The sequence below is a fragment of the Polyodon spathula genome, chromosome 14 (genome assembly GCF_017654505.1).
Source record: "Polyodon spathula isolate WHYD16114869_AA chromosome 14, ASM1765450v1, whole genome shotgun sequence".
In the NCBI taxonomy this organism is placed as follows: domain Eukaryota; kingdom Metazoa; phylum Chordata; class Actinopteri; order Acipenseriformes; family Polyodontidae; genus Polyodon; species Polyodon spathula.
In genome coordinates this window covers 15,278,592-15,300,871 of record NC_054547.1, presented here as the reverse complement: position 1 = coordinate 15,300,871, position 22,280 = coordinate 15,278,592, and the positions used below count along the sequence as shown (strand labels likewise).

Sequence of the window (22,280 nt, the reverse complement as noted above, 5' to 3'; positions counted from 1 at the left end):
TTGCAGAAATTTACTTTTATAGCTCATTCATATTTCTCCATTTGTGTAGAGCCCAGTTTTGCTCATTTGAAGGTAATCTACTTTGTATCAATTTTTTTACATGCCACCATTAAATAATGTCATCTTTTAATATTCATCACATCTTGCAACGCTAAAGAACTTATCAACAGTATTGAACACCAATGGGTTCTTCAGTTATTCAACAACTTACCAAGCACACTATTCACATGTACTTATTCTGCAGTTGGGGAAAAAACATAAACATTTCCCCCTTACCTGCTACATTTCACATTACTTTTTAACAACCAAGCTTGAAGGCGGCCTGCTGACACTGAACAGTTCACAGCTGTAATCTTGACAGTTTCAATAAAAGGGTGAAAAACAATATTTTAAAGAAAACAAGCATGTTGGGAACATACAGTGACATGTAGACTTTGGGAAGGACAGACACACAGACAGCCTCCAAATACCACCCAAAGTAGAAGGTCTTTGGCAAGTTTCAACAAATCCGAGAAGTGGTTCTCTTGTTAAATGTTTAAGTAAGTGTTACATACAGACAGTACATCTGTATGAAAAACAGGCCCCTCGATTTACCCTCGTATTCTGATATCAGTAACCTTTGATAAAAATGTCCTTCACAAGCGTCATTACATTCGGATAAGCGGGTCTCTTGATAAGGTACACAGTATGTAGAAAATGAAGTGTGACATTCCCAAGGTATAATTTTGAAACGCTACCATTATTCAATATCAATCTATTATGAGTGTCGAGCTCACCAAAAGCCAATAAATCAAAGTGATTCAATCAAAAAATACAGCTTTACTATATGAACTGCATTATTTCCGTTTTATTGGCACTATTCAATCAGTCAGTCACAAGACAACAAAACTTAACATTACATAAATAAAGCTTTACTATATGAACTGCATCATTTCTGTTTTATGGCGCTATTCAATCAGTCAGTCACAAGAAGACAAAACTTAACATTACGTAAGCCTGTTATTTAAAGCCCACGTACCTCTTTGGAAAGTTTGAGCGTCGTCATAGAACAGCAGGCGCTATATTTTTGGATTAAACCCCCAAAATGTCAGCTAGACATTGCAACATTGAGCAAAAAGATGGTTTTTAAGTTGTAACATATTTCCCTAATTAATACCAGGATCACAGATTGCTACTGTAGCAAATGTTTATTTAGGGAAAAGGCACTTGGTACATGCTATGAAAAGTATTGACAAGCAGCCATCAAAAAAGTTAGATAGCAGTGGATCTTTATAGCAAATAACATTTAATGTTATTTTTGTTGATGATCGTGAACATGACTGCAACCAGTTTAAGAGAAATTGCTACCAAACACACAGCAATAAATTGGAAAAAGAAAGCTACTTATAGTTTACCAGTTAAAGAATAATGAAGAATGTCACCATTATTTCAATAGTGGGACACTTACTGTATTTATACCTCAATTCCTGGTAGATTTCATTTCCCACTGGCAACTACTTATTCAACCACAAGTGACTCATGAGTGATCAATATCCTGCTCAACAATTAGGAGATAAAACACAACATAAAAAAATCTCCTTTTGTACATACATTTGTAAAACTTGGGAGGTTGCAGCTGTAAATTAAATTCTTGCCTGTCTGAGTTCAATCAACAAGACAGGAGGTCTAACAAATACATGCTCAACAAAACAGGAGTTTACCTACTTCCATCTCCCAAACTTATATATCACTACATACAAACCTTCACTGCAGTAAGATTTAGTTTAGGGTTACTTTGTTGCAGATAAAGTCAACCCAACAACTGTGCACTTGTACCCTGGTGGCGATGGCTGTTTATAATGATAACTCACCCATCCACCCTGGCATCATCTTGCACAAATATTTTTAGGACCATGACATGGACTTTAGGCATCTTCACAATCCTCAGATCCCAGTCAAATTGAGCATATTTGGGATGAACTTGATACATGCATTCTCACAATGTTAATGACAGAATGGATTACCATCCCTCAAAAGCACCTTCCAGTACCTTGGGGAGTCTGTGATCAGGACAAACAGCAGCCAACACGATATTAAGTAGAGTTCAGTGTATTTAACCACTTACAATAGATCCCTCAACTAAAGTATTTCTAATGATGTATAATGAAAAGATTACGAATAATACCCTGCATCATAAATAACCTTTGTAAGTTTTGAAACACTGTTTTTTTCTTTCTATATTAAGATTTTATGCTTTTGAATAGTAAAAGTAATTATATTTTTAATGGCTAATGCGCATTTAAAGTCGGAACACACTTTTGAAGGTTTTGCTTCCAAGTGTAGCCTGCTTGCTGCACTGTATAGGTTGTGTACCTTTTTTGTGGGAAAAGAAACAGCAACTTGAAAACCAAATCACCAGTGTCTGATAACCTTTTTTTATTGCAAAAAGAGAACTGGTCATCTGTACACCCAAGTTTATTGAATCAACATACATCAGGAAAATAATGATTCAAATGTGAATTTCTGTTTCTGCACATCTGTTCTAACACGTATCCCTTTAATGGAACGACACAGATGTGCAATAAAACTCAATTAAGCAAGTGTGCGCTGTCCACAGGGATGTTTGTTTAAAAATGGTAAAATGGAATTCTCATGAAATCTCAAGTAGCTGTAGCCATGTTAAGAACTGTTGCTGTGGATAAATGTTTTGTCGTAGCCCCACTGTATATATGAACTATGTAGAGAGAGAAGCGCTACTTCACTCAGTATCAAATGAATAAGAATAGCTTTTCAAACCCCTCCACCTGTTAGCTAAATCTCACCCAAGAGTTCAGATTAAAACAGGTCTTAATGCCCATGCCCAGATTGTCCATAATCATAGTGGTCAAAAGGCACTTTGGAAACCCAATATGGTTTGGCTCATAAAGTTTGCAAAGTACAAACGACAGATTACAAACATTTGAATATTACATATCAGCTATTGAGGTGTTATTTAAAAAAAAAAAAAAAAAAAAAAAAAAGACAAAAACAAACCCTAACAAGATCCATTCTATAATTTAAAACCTTATTTTGTTTTATATAGGTCTATAGGAATGATCAGTTCTGGACACTCTGCTAAGCACATGGTGTACAAAATGTAACAATCTAATGATAATATTACTGTATGGTTGGGAATCAGAATTATAAAAAAATAAATCACAATTGAGACTATTCTGTGGGTGCAGGTAAAAAGACAAAAAAGTCCAACATAACTGTGTTCAACATATTGTTTCAATGGCAAATTTGGTCAAAAGACAGAACTTGAGAGGTCCAGAGCATATGCATGTCCAGCTTGGTCCCTCTTTCCTGACAGAGGTGTTTAATGCCAGACGGACAGATGGCATTGATCCCTACAGTACCAGGAAGGCTTTGGTCCAAGGAGTCCAATATAAGGCTCACTACATAGCTGCAACATCAATCTGTACATAAAGTTGCCTAACTCCTGCCTGTAATGAAAAAGAATGAATCAGTTAAGTCATACATAAGAGAACAACCTTATTATTAGCTGTGTTTTTGAGGTGCACAAGTATGACATTAAAAATTATGTTTGAGGAACCACTTTCTATGTCTGGTATAAAAGGAACACACATTTATAACAGCTAATATAATAAACAGTATCACCCCTTCAAAACAATATACATTTATATTGATTTATTAAATTTGAGAATTTAAAGAAAATGTAGAAAATGACAATACAGTTGTAAGCACGGGTCTCTGGCTGGTGTAATAAAGACAATATTAAAACAAGCATCAAGCCTTTTCTTAACTGGACAGGATATCAACATTTTACAGAAAACACTAAACACACAGCCAGCAGCAACTATTCTTCTCAGTAACTAAATCAGAATCAAAACAATATCCTGTCATGTCAGTGATAATAAATCAATCAATTTTATATAGCGCCTTTCATAGTGGATCTAATACAGTGAACTGTATTTAAACAGAAATGCTTATTACTATTATATATATATATATATATATATTTCTCTTTCTTTCTTTCCAGGATCCACAGGTAGGTAAGGTACCCTTCAGGTAAGTTCCGGGGGAATGCAGCTGAAGTAATCTCAGCGTGTCCGTTCAAAGAGGAAAACAATATGGCCAGCAAACTTCAATGGCCAACTGAAAAACACCATGTTTGGTTTTGGAAAACCACAGACTAAAAAGAAGACTTAAAATTAAATCTTTGGTGGTCACTCTGTTTTTTTCAAATCAAAACACAGTTCATAACTCAGAATTCCACTAATCCAGTTTCAATGCTAAAAGCTACCTCACAACCATGTGTCCTGGTGAACAGATTATAAAGTGCACCATCCTTGTTGCAAACCAGGTCAAAATTACAGACTACTCGTTGTATTGAACTTAAAACAAGACAGCCTCTGGTTTTTAAAACCACGCCATCCCTGATGCCAGAGTTTTTTAAAATGGTGCTTGTGCTGAACCAAACACTCCACGTTCAGCCTTCATGGTGTGTTTTGTTTTAAAAGGTAAACAATGGTCTTGCAAACTCCACAGTAATAGACTGAGCAGAAATCTTTTAAAGACAACGTTTCTGTGGCTGAACCCAACACTCCCGTTCAGCCTTCTCTGGTTGTTTTAAAAGTAAATAAATAAACTTGTACTCCACAGTAATATATTCAGCAGGAACACAAACAGTGTTTGGATTCTGTTTTCACAAACAGAAAATCCAGCGTTCAGGCACATGGCCAACTGAGGCTCTAAAAATCTCAAACACACACTCGTTTAGACTGTAGAGACGTTTCATATACCTTACTGATTCGTAGTTGTGGTTCCTTGTCCTCTGTTTGAACCGCTGGTTTGCCCTGCAGTAATGTGTTTGTTTCTTCCCACTTTCTTCCTTGCAGACGGCCCACACTCATTGTTACGTTGCCTGGAAAAGTTACTGTCTGAGTAGAGTATGTAGTCCACTCTCATTTGTAGACGGAAACACTACTGCGGCTGCTGGTAACCTACACTCTCGATGAACTGGGCTCTGTTAACCCACCGCTCGGCCCTGTTACCACCCACACTACGCTCTTGCGTGGCAGCCTGGTCTCTCCTTTTCAGCTCCTAGTGCTGCCGTTCCCCTTCCAACTTGACCACTGAGATTCAGGTACAAATATTCTTCAAAATTGATCCGCCATTCCTTAAAGCCGTTTCCTTTATTAATATTTAATGTGCTTTGTGTATTCTTTTTAAGCCAACTACACCATTAAGTGAGAAGTACTGCTTCTGCATCAATCATCCAATGATTCTTAAAAACCCGTTAGTTCGAGTAGTTTATAAACGGTCACAGAAACCCGAGATGGAATTATTTTCCTTTAATTCACTGAAGCCTATCTTATTTTTTATAATACATGGATATTACCTGTGATAAAAAAAACAATAAATGGGTGTTAAGGTTGAAATTGCAAGTGAATTTAATGAATTCAGTAACAGTAAATTAAACTGGGTAGACAATGAACTGCAAAATAACGTATTTAAGGAAAATGTGTTTCAATAGAGTTTTTTTTTTTTTTTCCCCCCTCGCCGTCTTCCAAAAGGTGCTTTCACACAGAAGAGTTATGATGGTTTATAACCGCGACTTGTTAAAGCGTTTCAGAGACGGTGCAGTGGCTGCATTTCTGTGTGAAAATGGTGAAAGATTTCTTGTTTGCTTGGTTGGTGCTCCCATTTGTGAAGGATGATTGTAAATCTTCACAGAGGCAGATTTGTTAAGTGCCTAAAAAACACAAATTGTGGGTGTTGTCGAGTGATTGAAATTTTAAGTCATTGACAGGAATGGCTTTAATTTCCCATTCCTCTCCAGTTTCTCTGAGATACGAATGTACTAGCTTTACATCTTTTTTTTTTCTTTTTTGTAGTCTCATTTTGTTGATCCTTAAACAACATTTCTCTACTGTGGGTGTTGTCAAGTGATTGAAAACAAGACATTTTGTGTTTGAATTGAAAGTGTTCTCATGGAGTCGAATCGGTCAAAATTCAAGTATATTTTCCTGTAAAGGAATTATGACAATTTTTATGTCACTACTGTGCTATTATGCCTTTTTTTCCAGAATGGCAAAGGATGCAAATATAGCCTTCATCCATGTAATTTTTATATGTATACACACACACACACTTGTAGTCAAAAGTTTACATACCCCGATGGAAATGTGTAATTTCTACAAATTTCTCAAAAACAAAGAATTATAGGAAAAAAAATCTTGTAGAAAAAGTTTTGCTTTTGTGGATGAGGAAAAAAAGCTACAAGAAACAGATGTCAACAATTATTTCAGCAATTTGTTTGCAAAACTCAAAAAATGCTAATTCAAAAGCATTCATACACTGACAAGAACATACACTGAAAATGAAATTAACAGCTAACTGAGGCACCTTTAGCAATAACACCCTCTTTTAAACTATTAGGATATTTGTCAATGAGCTTTTGGAATGATTCTTTAGTGATTTTTGACCATTCCTCAACACAAAATTGTTCCAGTTCATTCAACATTCTAAGGACCTCTCTTGTGCACAACTTTCTTCAACTCATACCAAAGAGTCTCATTTGGATTTAGATCAGGACTGTGACTCGGCCATTCCAGAACACTGATTTTACTCTTCTTTAACCATTCTTAAGTAGATTTTGACGTGTGCTTCGGATCGTTGTTGTGCTGGAACGTCCAGTTGCGCTTTAAACCAAGATAGCAGAGGATTCCAGATGATCGGCCAATATCTTTTGGTATGCTATGGAATCCATTTTACCATGTATTGGAACTAAATTTTCTGCGCAAATAGAGGGAAAACAGCCCCATAGAAGGATATTACCACCTCCATGCTTGACAGTAGGTATGGTCTTTTTTTTGTATGCCACACCAGACTTTCTCCAAACGTAACGACTATCAGTGTGACCAAATAGCTTGATTTTGGTTTCAAACCTCCACAAAACCTTTAACCAGTACTCCTATCCATCATTCAAATGCCATTTTGCAAACTTTAAGTGACTGTCCTTGTGACGTTTTCCTAAGAGTGGCTTTTCCTTGGCCTGCGACTATGACAATTTTATTGAGACCTTCTCCATGCAATACTCAACCTATGGTTGAAATGGAAACCCCAGTCTCACTTGCACCCAATTCTATACTCAATAATTACTAAAAAAAACAATTATATCACAACGTTTCAGACTACAAGTCCTTCTTCAGCTGGATGGAGAAAGCAGTGGGTAAACACGCTGTTGTTAAAAACAAGTTGTCTTTCAAAAGAAAAGTTCCAGAGGATGATGACTTCAGAATAGAATGTTCATTCCAAGAGGTCCGAAAGTGCCTAATTTGAAAATGAATTACATTCACACATATATTTATTATATATATATATATATATATATATATACACACACACACACATACACACGTCAAGTATCCGACCTTTGATCAACCATACTGTCTAATCAACCGAACGCACCTGTAATCACGTGATGAATTACATGTGGTGTATTACGCACACAGCTTCTTGCTAAAACGGCTACGAGATTTAGCTGCCAAAAAAAGGACCAGCAGGCTGAGGCAAATGAAAGTTACAGAATTATTCAGACCACCAAAACCTTAGATGGAGCATTCAAATATGGTATGTTATGCTGTTTACTGTCTTTTACATTCTTTTTTTTTTTTTTTTAATTTGAAGTAATTTTTTATGTCATTTATGATATTTTTCCACCATTAAGAAAATAGTATGTGAATATCATATGCAAAACATTGGGTCTTGCATATTTTTTGTTACTTGTGCAACTTTGCGGTGGACGTTTGTTTTGTTTTTTTTCTTTTTTGAGAAATTGTCTGTTTTCAGTTTAAGTTTGCAAAAAAATAATGTATAATTAAATTTAAATGTACATCTTTTTGATATTAGTAAAAGAAAACACCCATCAGATCGCAATTGATTGCACCTGTACCAAAACATGACAGCGCACCACTTGCAATCTGACAGCATACCTCTTCCTGACATTACACGAGTCAAGTTGTGGTACGCATACTACATAATGACGATGTACCACTTTCTAACACTACAGCGGCTCTGTAGTCCAGATCACAGCTTCTATCAAAGCGAAAAACAACATCCACAAAGTTGAATTTAAATCTTATCTATAAGATGTCAGGTACAATCAAACAGTATTCCAGTATTCCAAAACAGTCACAGACAAATTGAAAAAAAGCATGCAAATATAATAATACAGCAAGGAAAAAATAAATAAATAATTTATTGTATTTTTACTTTTTATTATTTGTATTATTTGTATTATTTTTCCTGAGGGATATCAGACAATATTTGTTAGGTAAACTGTTCCCCCACTATGACCACTAGTTGAATGAAAATTGATTTCAGTTTGTTTCAAGGACTCATGACTCTGACTCAAAGTTTGAGGACTCAATTACATACGTATGAGGTCGGCATGGATAGAAAATCTGGAGACAGCTACTTGCCATGAAAAATACCTGGGTACCCGGATCATTTTCAGGTAATGATTTTAAAAATATAAAAAAAGAAGATAAATAAATTAATAAATCTATCACATATCATATATTAATGTTTTAACTGCATGATACATATTTAAATACCATATAGTACACATTCATTTACCCTTCAGATCTGTAGACTTGTGTAACCTTTCAGTACTGAAAACACTGAAATAATAATAATAATAATAATAATAATAATAATAATAATAATAATAATAATAATAATAATAATAATTTCTGTTTAAATACAGTTATTAATGTTAAATGCGTATCATGCTGCGGGACTCTTTGGCCATATTCCGTTGTTGCTGTTGTTCACATGGCTGTTATATTCAGTTTTAAATGTAATCACTATTACGTTATGGACTGTTGCAATGACTATCGTAAATTGAGCCAGCTGGGTTTTGACGGCAGTCGCAAAAGACACACATGCGTCTGTTTGGTTGTAACAATAAAGTGCTGTTCCCGATCATTAAATGCGGTCTTGTGAATACATAGTTTACCAAGCAAAGCACTGCGTGAAATTTCTTTACCAAGCAGGAGAAAACAGAATTCGCAAACTCTGCCAAGGAAAAAGCACACTTAATGTGCGCCACATTATTTTATTTAAATTATTTATTTGTTTATTTATTTTTAAATAAAGGCTGCTTATTTTATCTTTTTGGTAAGAAACTATAACTGCGCATTAACTGTAGATTAAGCATTCTATTGGAAGCCACACATTTATTATTAAAGGATCACAGAGTTATCACCCACATAAACCAACAGGATATTGTTATGTTGTTTTCATTCCGATTTAGTTCCTGAGAACAGTCACCGCAGTTATTATTATTGAGGTGTACTTGCCGCTCGCTGGGTATTAATGTTTCTGTAAAACATTGATATCCTGTCAGTTAAGAAAAGGCTTCATGCAAAAGGTTGTTTTAACATTGTCTTTATTCCGGCCAGAGACCCACGCTTACAACCGTACTGTCATATTTTCTACATTTTCTTTAAATTCTCAATTTAATAAATCAAAACCCAGGTAGTAAAAAGAGACCCAGGTAGCATTGGGTAATTTAAAACCTGATTAGACTTTACAGGTAGAATCTACAACTACTCCACATTGATAAAATTAAAAAACGCATATAGAACATCAATAAGATTTACAGAGAAAAACAGATTAATCTCTATTGCATAAGTATTCAACCCCTTTGCTACTGCAGCCCTAAGTCAGCTCTGGTGCAAACTATTTGTTTGAAAGGTCACAAAATTAGTCAAATGGTTTCAGCATGTGTGTACTTAAAGTGGATTAACGTGTAGATAATTTCCCTCAGGTATATAAAGACTTTCAAGCTGCAATTCACATAGTGATCCAACAAAGCAACCATGAAGACCAAGGAGTGGTAGAGAGGCACAGAGCAGGAGAAGGGTACAAGAAAATTTCAAAAGGTGCTGATTATCCCTCTCAGCACAATGAAGTTCATAATTAAGAAGTGGAAGATGCATCACACCACCCAGACACTACCCAGATCAGGTCGCCCTACCAAACTGAGATGCCAGGCAAGCAGGAAACTGGTTCGGGGTGTCACTCTGAAGCCAACAATGACCTTGACAGATCTGCAAAGTTCTGTGTCTGAGATGGGAGTCAGTGTTCATACATCAACAATAAGCCGGTCCCTACGTAAAGGTGGCCTTTATGGACAGGTGGCAAGAAAGAAGCCATTAACCAAAAAGCCTCCTCTTAAATCATGTATGGAGTTTGCGAAAAAGCATGTAGATGATACTGCAGACATGTGGAAAAAGGTTTTGTGGTCAGACGAGACAAAAATTGAACCTTTCGTTCTAAATTCCAAGCATTACATCTGGTGCAAGCCAAACACGGCACATCACCCACTCAACACCATCCGAACTGTCAAGCATGGTGGTGGCAGCATCATGTTATGGGAAGGAAAACCTGTTTGAGTCAGCCAAAACTGGGGAGGAAATTCACATTTCAGCAGGACAGTGACCCGAAACACAAAGCCAAAGCCACACTGGAGTGATTGAACAAGAAGAGAATTAATGTTCTTGAGTGGCCCAGTCAAAGTCTTGACTTGCATCCAATCAAAAATTTATGGCAAGACTTGAAGTTTTCAGTCCATCGGTGATCCAACAAACTTGAGCAATTTTCTTATGAATGGTGAAATTTTTGCCCATTCTACTGTGCAAAGCTAGTAGAGACCTATCCAAAAAGACTCATAGCAGTAATTGTGCAAAAGGTGCTTCTACCAAGTACTGACTTATGGGGCTCAGTTGCAACCAGTACATTTCATTTTGTACATTTTCTCTGCAAGTTATGCTGACATTTAACCTCATATAACAGTGTTCAGTTTAACCACTACAGCTTTGAATAAAAAAAAGTTTGTTTGAAAAACTGTGCATAGACTTTTTGTAATTCAACAAAATGTGACATTATTGGTAGGGGTGAATACTTCTGCAAACCACTAATTTTTTATATATATATATATATATATATATACACACACACACACACACACACACACACACACACACACACACACACAATGCCTTGCAAAAGTATTCAGACCCCTGACCAATTCTCTCATATTACTGAATTACAAATGGTACATTTTATTTAAGAAAAATAAAAAACTGAAATATCTTGCTTGCATAAGTATTCAACCCCCACACATTAATATTTGTTAGAGCCACCTTTCGCTGCAATAACAGCTTTAAGTCTTTTGGGGTAAGTATGTACCAGCTTTGCACACAGTGTCGGAGTGATTTTGGCCCATTCTTCTTGGCAGATTTGCACCAGATTATTCAGGTTGGATGGACAACACTTGTGGACCGCAATTTTCAAATAGTACCACAGATTCTCAATGGGATTGAGATCAGGACTTTGACTGGGCCACTGCAGGACATTCACCTTTTAGTTCTTGAGCCACTCCAACGTTGCTTTGGCCCTGTGCTTGAGATCATTGTCCTGCTGAAAGGTGAGATTTCTTCCCAGGCTTCAGATTTTTAGCAGACTGAAGCAGATTCTCTTGCAGTATTTTCCTGTATTTTTCTCCATACATTCTTCCTTCAATTGTAACAAGAAGCATCCCCACAGCATGATGCTGCCACCACCATACTTCACTGTAGGGATGGTGTGTCTTGAGGCATGGGCAGTGTTAGGTTTGCGCCACACATAGCGCTTTGAGTTTTGGCCAAAAAGCTCTATCTTGGTCTCATCTGACCACAAAACCTTTTCCCACATCGCAGCTGGGTCACTCTCATGCTTTCTGGCAAACTCCAGACATGCTTTCAGATGGTACTTTTTGAGTAACGGCTTCTTTCTTGCCACCCTCCCATACAGGCCAGTGTTATGCAGAGCTCTTGATATGGTTGACTGGTGCACCATTACTCCACTCCCAGCCACTGAACTCTGTAGCTCGTTCAAAGTGATTGTTGGCCTCTCTGTGGCTTCTCTCACAAGTCTCCTTGTTTGAGTTTTGAAGGCCGCCCTTTTGTTGGTGGGATGCAGCTTCCACTTCCTGAGTATTGATCCAACTGTAATCACTGGGATATCCAAACCCTTGGATATTATTTTGTACCCTTTCCCTAATCTATGCATTTGTATTACTTTATCTCTAACTTCTTTAGAATGCTCTTTGGTCTTCATTTTCCATTAGATTCAGTCTTACCAATGATCCTTCAACAGTGGGGTTTTTATCCAGAAAATGTGACAGCAACTTTAATGGTTCACAGGTGGAGGCCAATGGTAAGGTAACTGTGTCCTCGTTAGGGCAATTTCTTTCATCGGTGCAAACTGGGAGCTTCCACAGCACAGGGGTTGAATACTTATGCAAGCAAGATATTTCAGTTTTTTATTTTTCTTAAAAATATTTCCCAACATAAAACCAATGTCACCTTACAATAATTGATTCTGAGTTTCAGTGTTTAAAAATAAAATATCAAACAGAACAAAATTTCAATGTACCATTTGTAATTCAGTAATATGAGAGAATTGGTCAGGGGTCTGAATACTTTTGCAAGGCACTGTGTGTGTGTGTGTGTGTGTGTGTGTGTGTGTGTGTGTGTGTGTGTGTATATATATATATATATATATATATATATATATATATATATATATATATATATATATATATATATATATATATATATACACACACACACACACACACACACAGCAGTCAGTCTTGAGATCAGTCAATGATGGAAGACAATGTATATAGCAGTTTCACATTTCAGGTTGTAATAGGAACTCAATTAGCCACTTCCTAATTAAACTTGAAAAAATGCAACTCTTATTTCCATTTCAAATACCTTGCTTTACTCAACAGTTCTGAGAAAGACAGGGCAGCTAAGAAGTGCTGGCATAAATCATTAGTGAATGCTTTGCAATTTCGTCAACTTCTCTTTCTGACAAAAAACACTAATGGATTCCAGATATAAACAGTTTCCCTCCAGTCTAATGATTCATTTCTATTTTGTCAAAGCTTTTTACTACTGTCAAAATGCACACAACTTACTTAGATGTAAGACTAAAAATGCACTTTTATAAAATGGGTTTTATATCTTAGTGGGTTTTAATGTAACTTTAAAATTCTGCTTTTGTATTATTATTGTGTATACTGTTATTTAAATGGCCTGATTATGGCAGTTGTATGTGTGACATACTATAAAAATGTATTGTGGTTTGTTCTTTTTTTCTGCTATGCAGTGTACAGTGCTTTGCGATACTTGTATAAAAAACCCCATACAAATGCAATAAATAAATAAATATAAATGTATGGTGTATACAGTATTACACTACAAGGCAGTTTTATTTTGTATCATTGAATTGGGCCCTAGATAACTAGCACTCAAAAGCACCCACTGCCCAAACAGTTTGTGTTCTGCACTGCTCAGCGCCCTACCTGAGTGAAGATGTTGTGAGTCTGGCTTAAAATCCACCGGGAATCCGCATCGGGGGCTACCAGCAGCTTCAGAGTTCCAATGTGAACATCGGTACAAAGGGTCCAGAAGTGTGGCTCCTGCAGATTGTAAACTCCTTGGAGCTGCTGGACCTAAAAACACAAAAATGCAAAACATCTGTTAAAACCAATTCTGGCAAAGACTCAGGCTGTTCTTGCTGGTGACAATGGAAAATGCAGAATTTTGTGTTTCTACAAAATACTTGCAATGTACAGTTACCTAAATATGAACTGTTACAAAACTATAACAAGACGACCCAGGGGATATAAATATGTACATTGATAAAGACTTGCAATATCACATACCCTTTTGTATTGATGGCAAATCTTAAAAGTAAAAAAACTAAACAAATGTGATGCGACATGCATGGGCCCCTCTGCACTCCCGCCGCTTACCCGCTGGTAACACCCTGGGAGGACATGGTCCAGTGAAGGAGGGGTTCTCTGCATTAGTATTCCAATAGATTCTCTGAGCAGCGGAACAACACTGCAAGAAAAAGAACCAACATTACAGAAAAGGTCAGGAGGACTGTGAACCCTGCTGAACTGCACTGTACTTGCTCATTCCAAGAGCAACGGGCACTTCAGACAATTCTTTAAAACAAAAACTCTTAATGTGTGATATAAGTTCCTGAGTACAGTCTTTTTGTAATGTACTTTGTGATGCCTTGCATGAAGAATGCTCAGCAAGTGTCCCTTTTATTTATATTGAATTATGAGAAAGGGAGAGAAGATACTAACACAATCTTTATGGGGGGGATGGGACAATTTGAAACAAGTAACAAAAGATCCAATAAAAGTTTGACATGTTTTCACATAACTACAAAAAGTTTACATATTTCAATTTCGCAAAAATATTTACCCGCTTCAGTCTATAATTTGCAGTTGGGACTGTTCACATCTTGAAACATAAAGAATAGTGATCTATGGTGAACAGGCACCCAGCTAAACCAATACTCAATAATGCTTGCCTTGCATGTAAAGGTTCTCTAAAAACTCACCAAACTAACTACTAAACGCATGGGAGGGGGTTCTAATGAATTACAGCTGCTAAACTCACTTTGGAGTTCAAAATTGCAAGTGCTCTCATGAGGCCTATAGCATACTTTTTGGGTGAACTCAGATGAAGTACTGCCATAACACAGCCCCTTCTCATAATTAAAAGATTTTAAAAAGCAAGCAATGCTGTTTTCTAGACTCTAATGATGTCCTCTGTCTTCATCCAAACCCACCAACCGTCCACTAGAGCACACACACGTGGAAACCATTAGAGGTTGTCTATTGGCTTGATCCCCGTGTCGAGCCAATACAGACAAACTTTTGCTGTTTGTCATTTTGAACCATGTGTATTCAATGCTCAGGAACACTTCAGTCTGATACTCTAGGGCTATCTTTTACTATTTTTTAACATATGAAATAATCGGAAATATATATTTTAAATTTAATGTGCCTTCATCACTGTAGTTTTGTATATATGAATGATGCTGGCTGTATAAAAGACTTTTCAAGTGGTCAGGAATAGCTGACTCACACTAAAGTTAGCTAATCTGTCTAAAAATAAGTCTCTAAAGTCTTCTGGGACCAAAATGGCACCACATCAATTAAATCTGATGTCAAGGGTCAACAGCACGCTTTTAACAGGAGTAACACAATTTGTACCTTAGAGAGATTCCGGCTTGTGTTTTTTCCTGGTTTAACATTGATCTTACCATCACACCCTGCATTGAAATTTTGCTGTAAAATTATTCTTTTCTATGGTTCAGAGTATTTGAGATACAGTATGAGAAAGTGCTGTGGGGGTAACAAGATGGTATGGTATAGAAACTGTTATATAATAATGCTAGTCCACTCTATATCGAAAATCTTACTTCCTCTATCAGCTCATACTAGTTGGTGATGAACCAAAAATATAACATTTTTTTAATCAACTAATACAATCTGTATTGTTTTAGGATTGTTGGAGAAAGTTCAAGATATCTGCTACATTTGAGACTGTTTTGCAAGTCTAGACAGCTGCTGACACTGAATTCTGCACATCTAAAAAGAGCTTAGTCATTTAAGCAGGATACAGACCAATAACCTACTTTCAGGGGTGTGTATAGGATGGAGCAGGAAAAGCTTTATTGTGTGACCAGAATTTTATTTCTTTTCCCCCTTAGAAAAAGCACTTTTTTAAACCTACTTTTACAGTAAACAGTCCTCGTGAATTATTTGTTTAGGTGAAGCCAGCTGAACAATAGCTTTTAAGCAGATGGCTGTTGATTGTGACGCAAGTTTGAATCCCGAACATGCTGTCTGGGGAAAAAAAGGTCAACAGTATCAGTGAGCAAAGTCCCCAGTTAGACAGAGCCAGCAGGCAGCATCATTGAGACTCATTTGAGACTGCCGTGCCACTACCACAGCAGTGCTTCTCTCAGGTCACTGTTGTTTGGAGTCAGCAATTTTACCCAGGACACTTAAATCATATTATTATTATAAAGCACAACTTATAAAGAAACTAAGGCTGATTAGATTAACCTACACACCGCTGGGATAAACCATCTGAATTTTTTTTGTCCATTTTACAACACTGTGGTTTATCCTGGAATTACCCATAAAAATAACTGGTTATTTCAATCCAGATTGATAAACTAGTGCTGTAAAGAAGAAAAAAAATTCAGCTGTAACAAATCCCAGCGGGGTATTAATTTAATTAAACCCTAAGCCAAGTACAGAAATGTTTTGGTTGGTGCCTTCATCCAGATAGTCTTTATCGAAGAGTGTGTTAAGCAAATATAACCTGCTTTCACCGAAATACATTATTTAAAATCAGGAACTTTTTGCAGGAAACACATCCTAGATCTCACTTAATTATAACCAGCTGCAGTTCTATTTTAAACCCATCTCCATAGTCAACATATCACAAGATCAAAACAGGACCTCATGTGACCAGAAAGAGGCACCATTTTTATTTGTGTAGATTGTTTTCTCAATAGAAAGGCAGGACAAGATATTTCATTATTGGGAGACTCTTGTCAATTTGCAAAAGGATTTAATCTTCACATCTCCAAAACCTCTCAACATTGTCTTAATCCCGACTGAAAGGTTACGTTTTATTGCAGGTGCTAATTGGGAATTACAGATTTTTTTTGGTTAAAAAAAGGAGGAGGATTGTTAAAAATGTATTCTATTGTTCAAAAAAAAAAAAAAGCACATGCAACAAGTTTGAGTGACCCAGTATTACTGTCATACACTTAAACCCAAACAAACAGTACCTCTTGACTATATATATTTTTAAAGACACACACACACACACACACACACACATCAAAAACAAAAAACATGTGCATTATCTTGCGAGGCCAGATTTTCATGCCACACACTTCCGCATTCTATAATTAAATATTATTTTGTTTTAAGCTTTCCTACGATGATTCAAGGGTAAATGTTTCAGTTTGGGATAAAAAAAACCTTTACCTGATCAATCCTAAATCAACAAACTACAAGAAAAGAAACAAGTGCAATTGGTAGCAGTTGCTAATATTGAGGACACAACGGCCTGGCTAACACTGTGCTACATTTGCTATGCAATTGCAAACACCTACATTATGAACCTTTTCCCTGATGGTTTCACATACCTCAGCAAGCACTAACCTTGGACTACCTGTCCTAAGATCAGTTATAAGTGCCCAGCCATTTAAAGTGGACATATCAAAAAACACAAGCCAAGCTTCAAGAAACCATTGGGGCAACCTTGCTCAGCACAAAGCAAATAGGCACAACTGTCAAAACAGAGGGTCAAGGTTGCCCCAATTGTTTCTACTAACTTCGCTTGTTTTTCAGGCACAATAAACGTGGATCAAAAATGCATGAAAAACACAAGCCAAGTTAGTAGAAACAATTAGGGTAACCTTGACCTCCACCCCTTTGACAACACACCCAGGGAGTGCGAGAAGAATTGTCTTACCACACACCCTGTCGTGGGTTATTTCTTACTGAGAGCTACTAATTGTTCTATTATTGGGCATACCAAATTCCGTTTTTCAAAAATGTCCATCTCCATTTGTTCCCACTTTTTATCAATGTATTATTAATTAAATATGGCATTTGAACAATGTTGGCAGTTAAAATAAGTACACTTAAATATTATCATTTTTTTTTTTTTCAAATCAAACTCTTGTTCCTGTAATAGTAAGCAAAGCACCTGAAGACACTTCAAACCTGTCAATGTTTATAGACATCACCTGGCTCATTGTTGGCATTAAAATAAGCAGGAAAACCTAAGAATTATATTACAACAGTTCAGAAAACCAAATGTCCAGCACAGTTGCGCAGAATCTTAGTATAAAAGTCTTATATATTTATATATATATATATATATATATATATATATATATATATATATATATATATATATATATATATACACACACACACACACACACAAGAGATGTTTCAGTCCATTTAATAAGACACGAGGTGCTTCGTCCCAGGAAACGTTAAATAGGAAACACTTCTTAGATGTTGCCACCACCAAAGAAAAAAGACAACAACCCGTGCTAAATGAAAGTCTACGTCCCACAAGTGTGTAAATTAATCATACTTTATTCATTAAAACAAGGTAAAAACAGGTACGCTGATGTGTTTCGACATGTTGTCTTCATCAGAGCGTATTGAAAGCAGGACTCATTAGATCCATTAAATGTAACTGGTACTCATTGCCATTTAACACCATTATCCGATTACTAGAAATAGAAATCTAACAATCACATACTTAACAATCTGCTATGTATTGTAGCGGCGGCGTATCTGGTCCGCAGCAGACAGAAATGGAGATGACCCAGGATGCAGTTTAAGGCAGTAAAAACTTTGTTTGAACAGCAGGCAAATAAACACTTTCTTATTAAATGGTTTAGCTCAGATAGACAGCTCCAGGACACACAGTTATATGAAAACCACAACACGACCCCGAGCTGCACGCAGGCAGCTCCTAATAGGTCCTGGCAGCACGTTGAGAGTGACGCAATGTGACAACCACTTCTGGGGCTGGGCCATATCACGGGGCTCCAGGGCAGTCACTAATCCCAGACCCAAGTGCCAGTCTTTCCTGGGTCCGGGCTTACTGGGACTGCTGTCCCCGCCACACAGCTGGGCAGAGGCTAGTTAGCACAGCCCCAACAGCAACTTCAGGGCACTGGCAGCACGGGGCTCCCTCTCTGGGACTTTGGCAGTGCGGGGCTCTCTCTCTGGGGCTTTGGCAGCACAAGGTACTCTTTCTCCGATAGCGCAGGACAGTCTCTTCCGGGAGGTACTCTTGGTGGTGTCGCTGTGCAGTCGCTCACTGGCACGTGGCGGGCGTGCTCTCACTGGCAGTGTGGGGCACTTTCTCTTGGGTGGCGCGGGACATTCTCTTAGATGGCAGTTGTGGAGCGGAGCTCTCTGGCGGTAGCTGTGGTGCGAGGTTTTCTTTCTCAGGTGGTAGCGCTGGGCTCTCTCTGGGGCTCTGGTGCTGGCAGCATAGGACCTCCTTGGCGGCACGTGGTACTCTCCCTTCAGTGGCGCGGGACTCTCTGGCACTGGCTGCAGTCTCTCCGGCAGCGACTTGACGATCTCCTGGATGACCTCATCCTACTCCCTCTCTGAGAGTCGCTGCTTCTCCTGGCACCACACTCCCAGCTGTGCGCTCTCCCACTCGTCCGGTGCGAGGCTCTCTGATTCGGCAGGTGGTAGAGAGATATATAGAAAAGAAAGAGCCAACGAATTTAAAGGCGTATCTCCCTGCCTGCGCTTCTGGTCTCCATTTTGTCATGTATGTGTTTTTAAACTAGTATTTTAAAAGGCACCGGGGTTTTAGAGGAGTGCTGGAAACGGGCTTTATTGGTTTTATTGCTGTTTTTCTTTTTGTGAGCTCCATCTCCATGCAGGTATTGAGCCGCACTGCCCTTTAGTTTTAAATCATAATTCTGTGTTTAGTTATTATTTTAATTAAAGGGCAGTGCAAACCGCTTGCCTTGACTACGTATTCTAGATTTGCCCTGTTTGTTAAGTATAGTTTACCACCTGTATTTAATAAAACGATGTTCACTGCCCGAAATAGTAGTATGGTCTAGTTTATATTTTCCTTCTACTATTCGGCCTGGCTGATCCCACCCTGATCAGAAAGAACGAGTGCCCCTCCAGGGTGCTACATATGTTCAGCAACAATCTGCCACATAAATTAAAGTGATTTTTTTTTTTTTTTTTTAAGAAATAATTAATTCAGCATAATGCAACTGACATATCCAAATTCAATCGTGATTTCATATTATTTCATTAAGATTATACCACAAATACATACAATAGAAACTATCAATAATATATATATGCATGTTAAAGTTGTGTGCAAAAGTGTCATTTATACCAACTACATTTTTTTGTTAAACATAAATAATATAAACCCTGTGTGAGAATCTAACCCAAGACATGCTTCTAATGCAGGTTTCAGTGCAGGTGCTGTAGCTTTCATGCCACGAAGTAGTATGCAAGTTTGCAGGTAGTATGCAGGAAGGTTAGTGTTTATAACAAGTAACGAGATGAACAAGATTTTGTAAATAACAATTATGCATTATCCCAATTATATTGAAAGTTTTCATCTAATTTTGCAAATTATCATAATACGCTTGATCTGTTAATTTAGTATATTGTAATGTGTTCATGTTTAGTAAGTAGTACTCAGGGTAAGGCTGTCACGTTTTCCACAGACCAAACCCGGAGATATTTCTCAGTAAGCCTTGGTCTATCAAAACTGCAGTATACTGTAATACAGTTTAACACAATTATGCAGGTTGCTGATTCCCAGTCCTTACATAAAGTATGCCTTTACCGTTAACATAATGCATTCTGCTACATTAATTATTTTACTGAACTAATATGAAATCGCGGACACATCATCATTTATAACATATTTAAATGCACAATAATTGCAAACAGCATCCATCTACCTGTAATTTTAGGCAACTTGAAAACTGAACAGAAGTCTCCTTGGCTTAGCTAAGCCGTCTTAGCTGTCACTCGCTGAAGCTGATTTTACAGGAAATATACAGATTCTAGTTACTGACGCTTCATAGAACAAAAGTTTTGTTTTTTTAATTCCCGTACAAAGTTATGCTACTCTTATACCAAGTATGTCACATGCATTGTTTTAACTGCGAGTCTATCTAACAAAAGATGTTAAACGTTTATATGTGAACATAGAAATACTGTATATAATTCATATTAGGACTGTATTTTGTAACAAACTATTGAAAATGTATTTTTTCTTAATAACATGTACCAGTAAATACGATTTCTTAAAACAGAAAAAAATAATCTTGGTCAAATCACATCAAAGCGTGCTCACTCACCGGTGGTGAACAGTAGGGGTCACAAATTCCAAGTATCCGGCACATCATAAATTACAACTTTCTAATTCCTGTGACTGAAGGTATAAAGACGTATGTATGCACTGTGGTTGCAAAATAGGACAGTATGTAGCCTGGTGGGGTCACGTGACTGCAACCTCTCGCTTGGATTGTTTACATCACGTGGTTATGTTCATTGTCCAGCATTATTCAAATGCTGGAGACAAAGTAGAATGTACAGATCAGTACTAAACAGTACATTTTTTCTAATAAGATAGTGGAAATAGTTTAAGCAACTAATTTGTCAAAGAAAATATTAAAGGAAGGTTGGTACTAAGGGCATCCCTGTTAAACTAGCGCGGAAAATAACAGAAGCATCACGTTAAATTAGGCGACTGCAAAAATGAAATGCATCAGGGATGAACAATTCACGTAATCTGTCACCTCTCAAATAAAATTTAAGGGACCAGAATTAGGCTCAGGGAAGATATGCAGGTAAAAGCAAAGATTGTTTTACAATTAACAGCTTAATTTTAGTGTTTAATTATGAAACAGAATCAGCTAAATGTGTTGCCTGATTAAAAACCCGAAAAATTCAAGCCATACGTGTGTGTTTGCATTTATTTTTTTTCCAAAATACTTTTTATTTCTTAGCAATATGGACCTCTGTTAATATGGGGCATAACATTATTTTAAAATCAAATACAGTGCATGATGGGATACTATTATGTAGTGTGGACAGGGCCTAAAAGTAAATATCCTTAATTTAGCTGGCAAAGCTAAATATGAGACTTATTACTGTACCCACAGGACTGCAGTGTACCTTAAATCAACGATGTTATATTGCAGAACATTTATTTTTTTTAAACAAGCAAGTATTTTACAGTCATTGCTGCAGTGTAATAGATTACCACAAATATGCATGTCTGCATCCCTTTCCAATCTGTGCATCCAAAATATTTTCAGTCCAATGGTCTTATTTTGCGTCTTCACTACTATATAATTGAACAAGAACTGTTGAATATATATTTTCATTTCATACAGTATTAAATGTCATGTTAGTGAAAAATAAATATCAAGATAAATACATAAATGTCTATGTACTCATTTATTTCAATATTTATATTAATGTATTTATTTATATATGTTCTACTTTTACCAAATAGATAGGCTATCCTTCAGTATAGCTAATTCTCTGAAATTACGTTCCTTTTTGTCCAGCGGGAACCACAAATAGCATTACTCTCATCAACCAGTAGAGAGGAAACCGTACTTACTTATGTCAATAGGGACCACAGTGAGCACTACACTCGCAGAAAACCAAACATTTTCAGAGCTCAAGATCTCAGAACGAGCATGATGAAGATGAATGATTGCTCGAAAAATCTAAAAAATATAACAAAGTCCAGAGAATTCTCAGCTGGCTGACTTAATCTTTCAAAATACTGCTTGCC

General features: G+C 37.0%; 1 protein-coding gene across 1 annotated transcript in view; it reads right to left on the bottom strand.

The window, feature by feature from the left end:
• Positions 1-2,393: 2,393 nt before the first annotated feature.
• LOC121326931 (zinc transporter 7) overlaps positions 2,394-22,280 on the bottom strand; it is a 43,688-nt gene continuing 23,801 nt past the window's right edge. The window contains exons 9-11 of the mRNA XM_041270587.1: positions 13,865-13,955; positions 13,412-13,561; positions 2,394-3,464 (exon numbers count right to left, since the gene is read on the bottom strand). Coding sequence (XP_041126521.1) covers positions 3,417-3,464; positions 13,412-13,561; positions 13,865-13,955 — 289 coding nt within the window. The 3' untranslated portion in view covers positions 2,394-3,416. The remainder of the gene's footprint in view (positions 3,465-13,411; positions 13,562-13,864; positions 13,956-22,280) is intronic.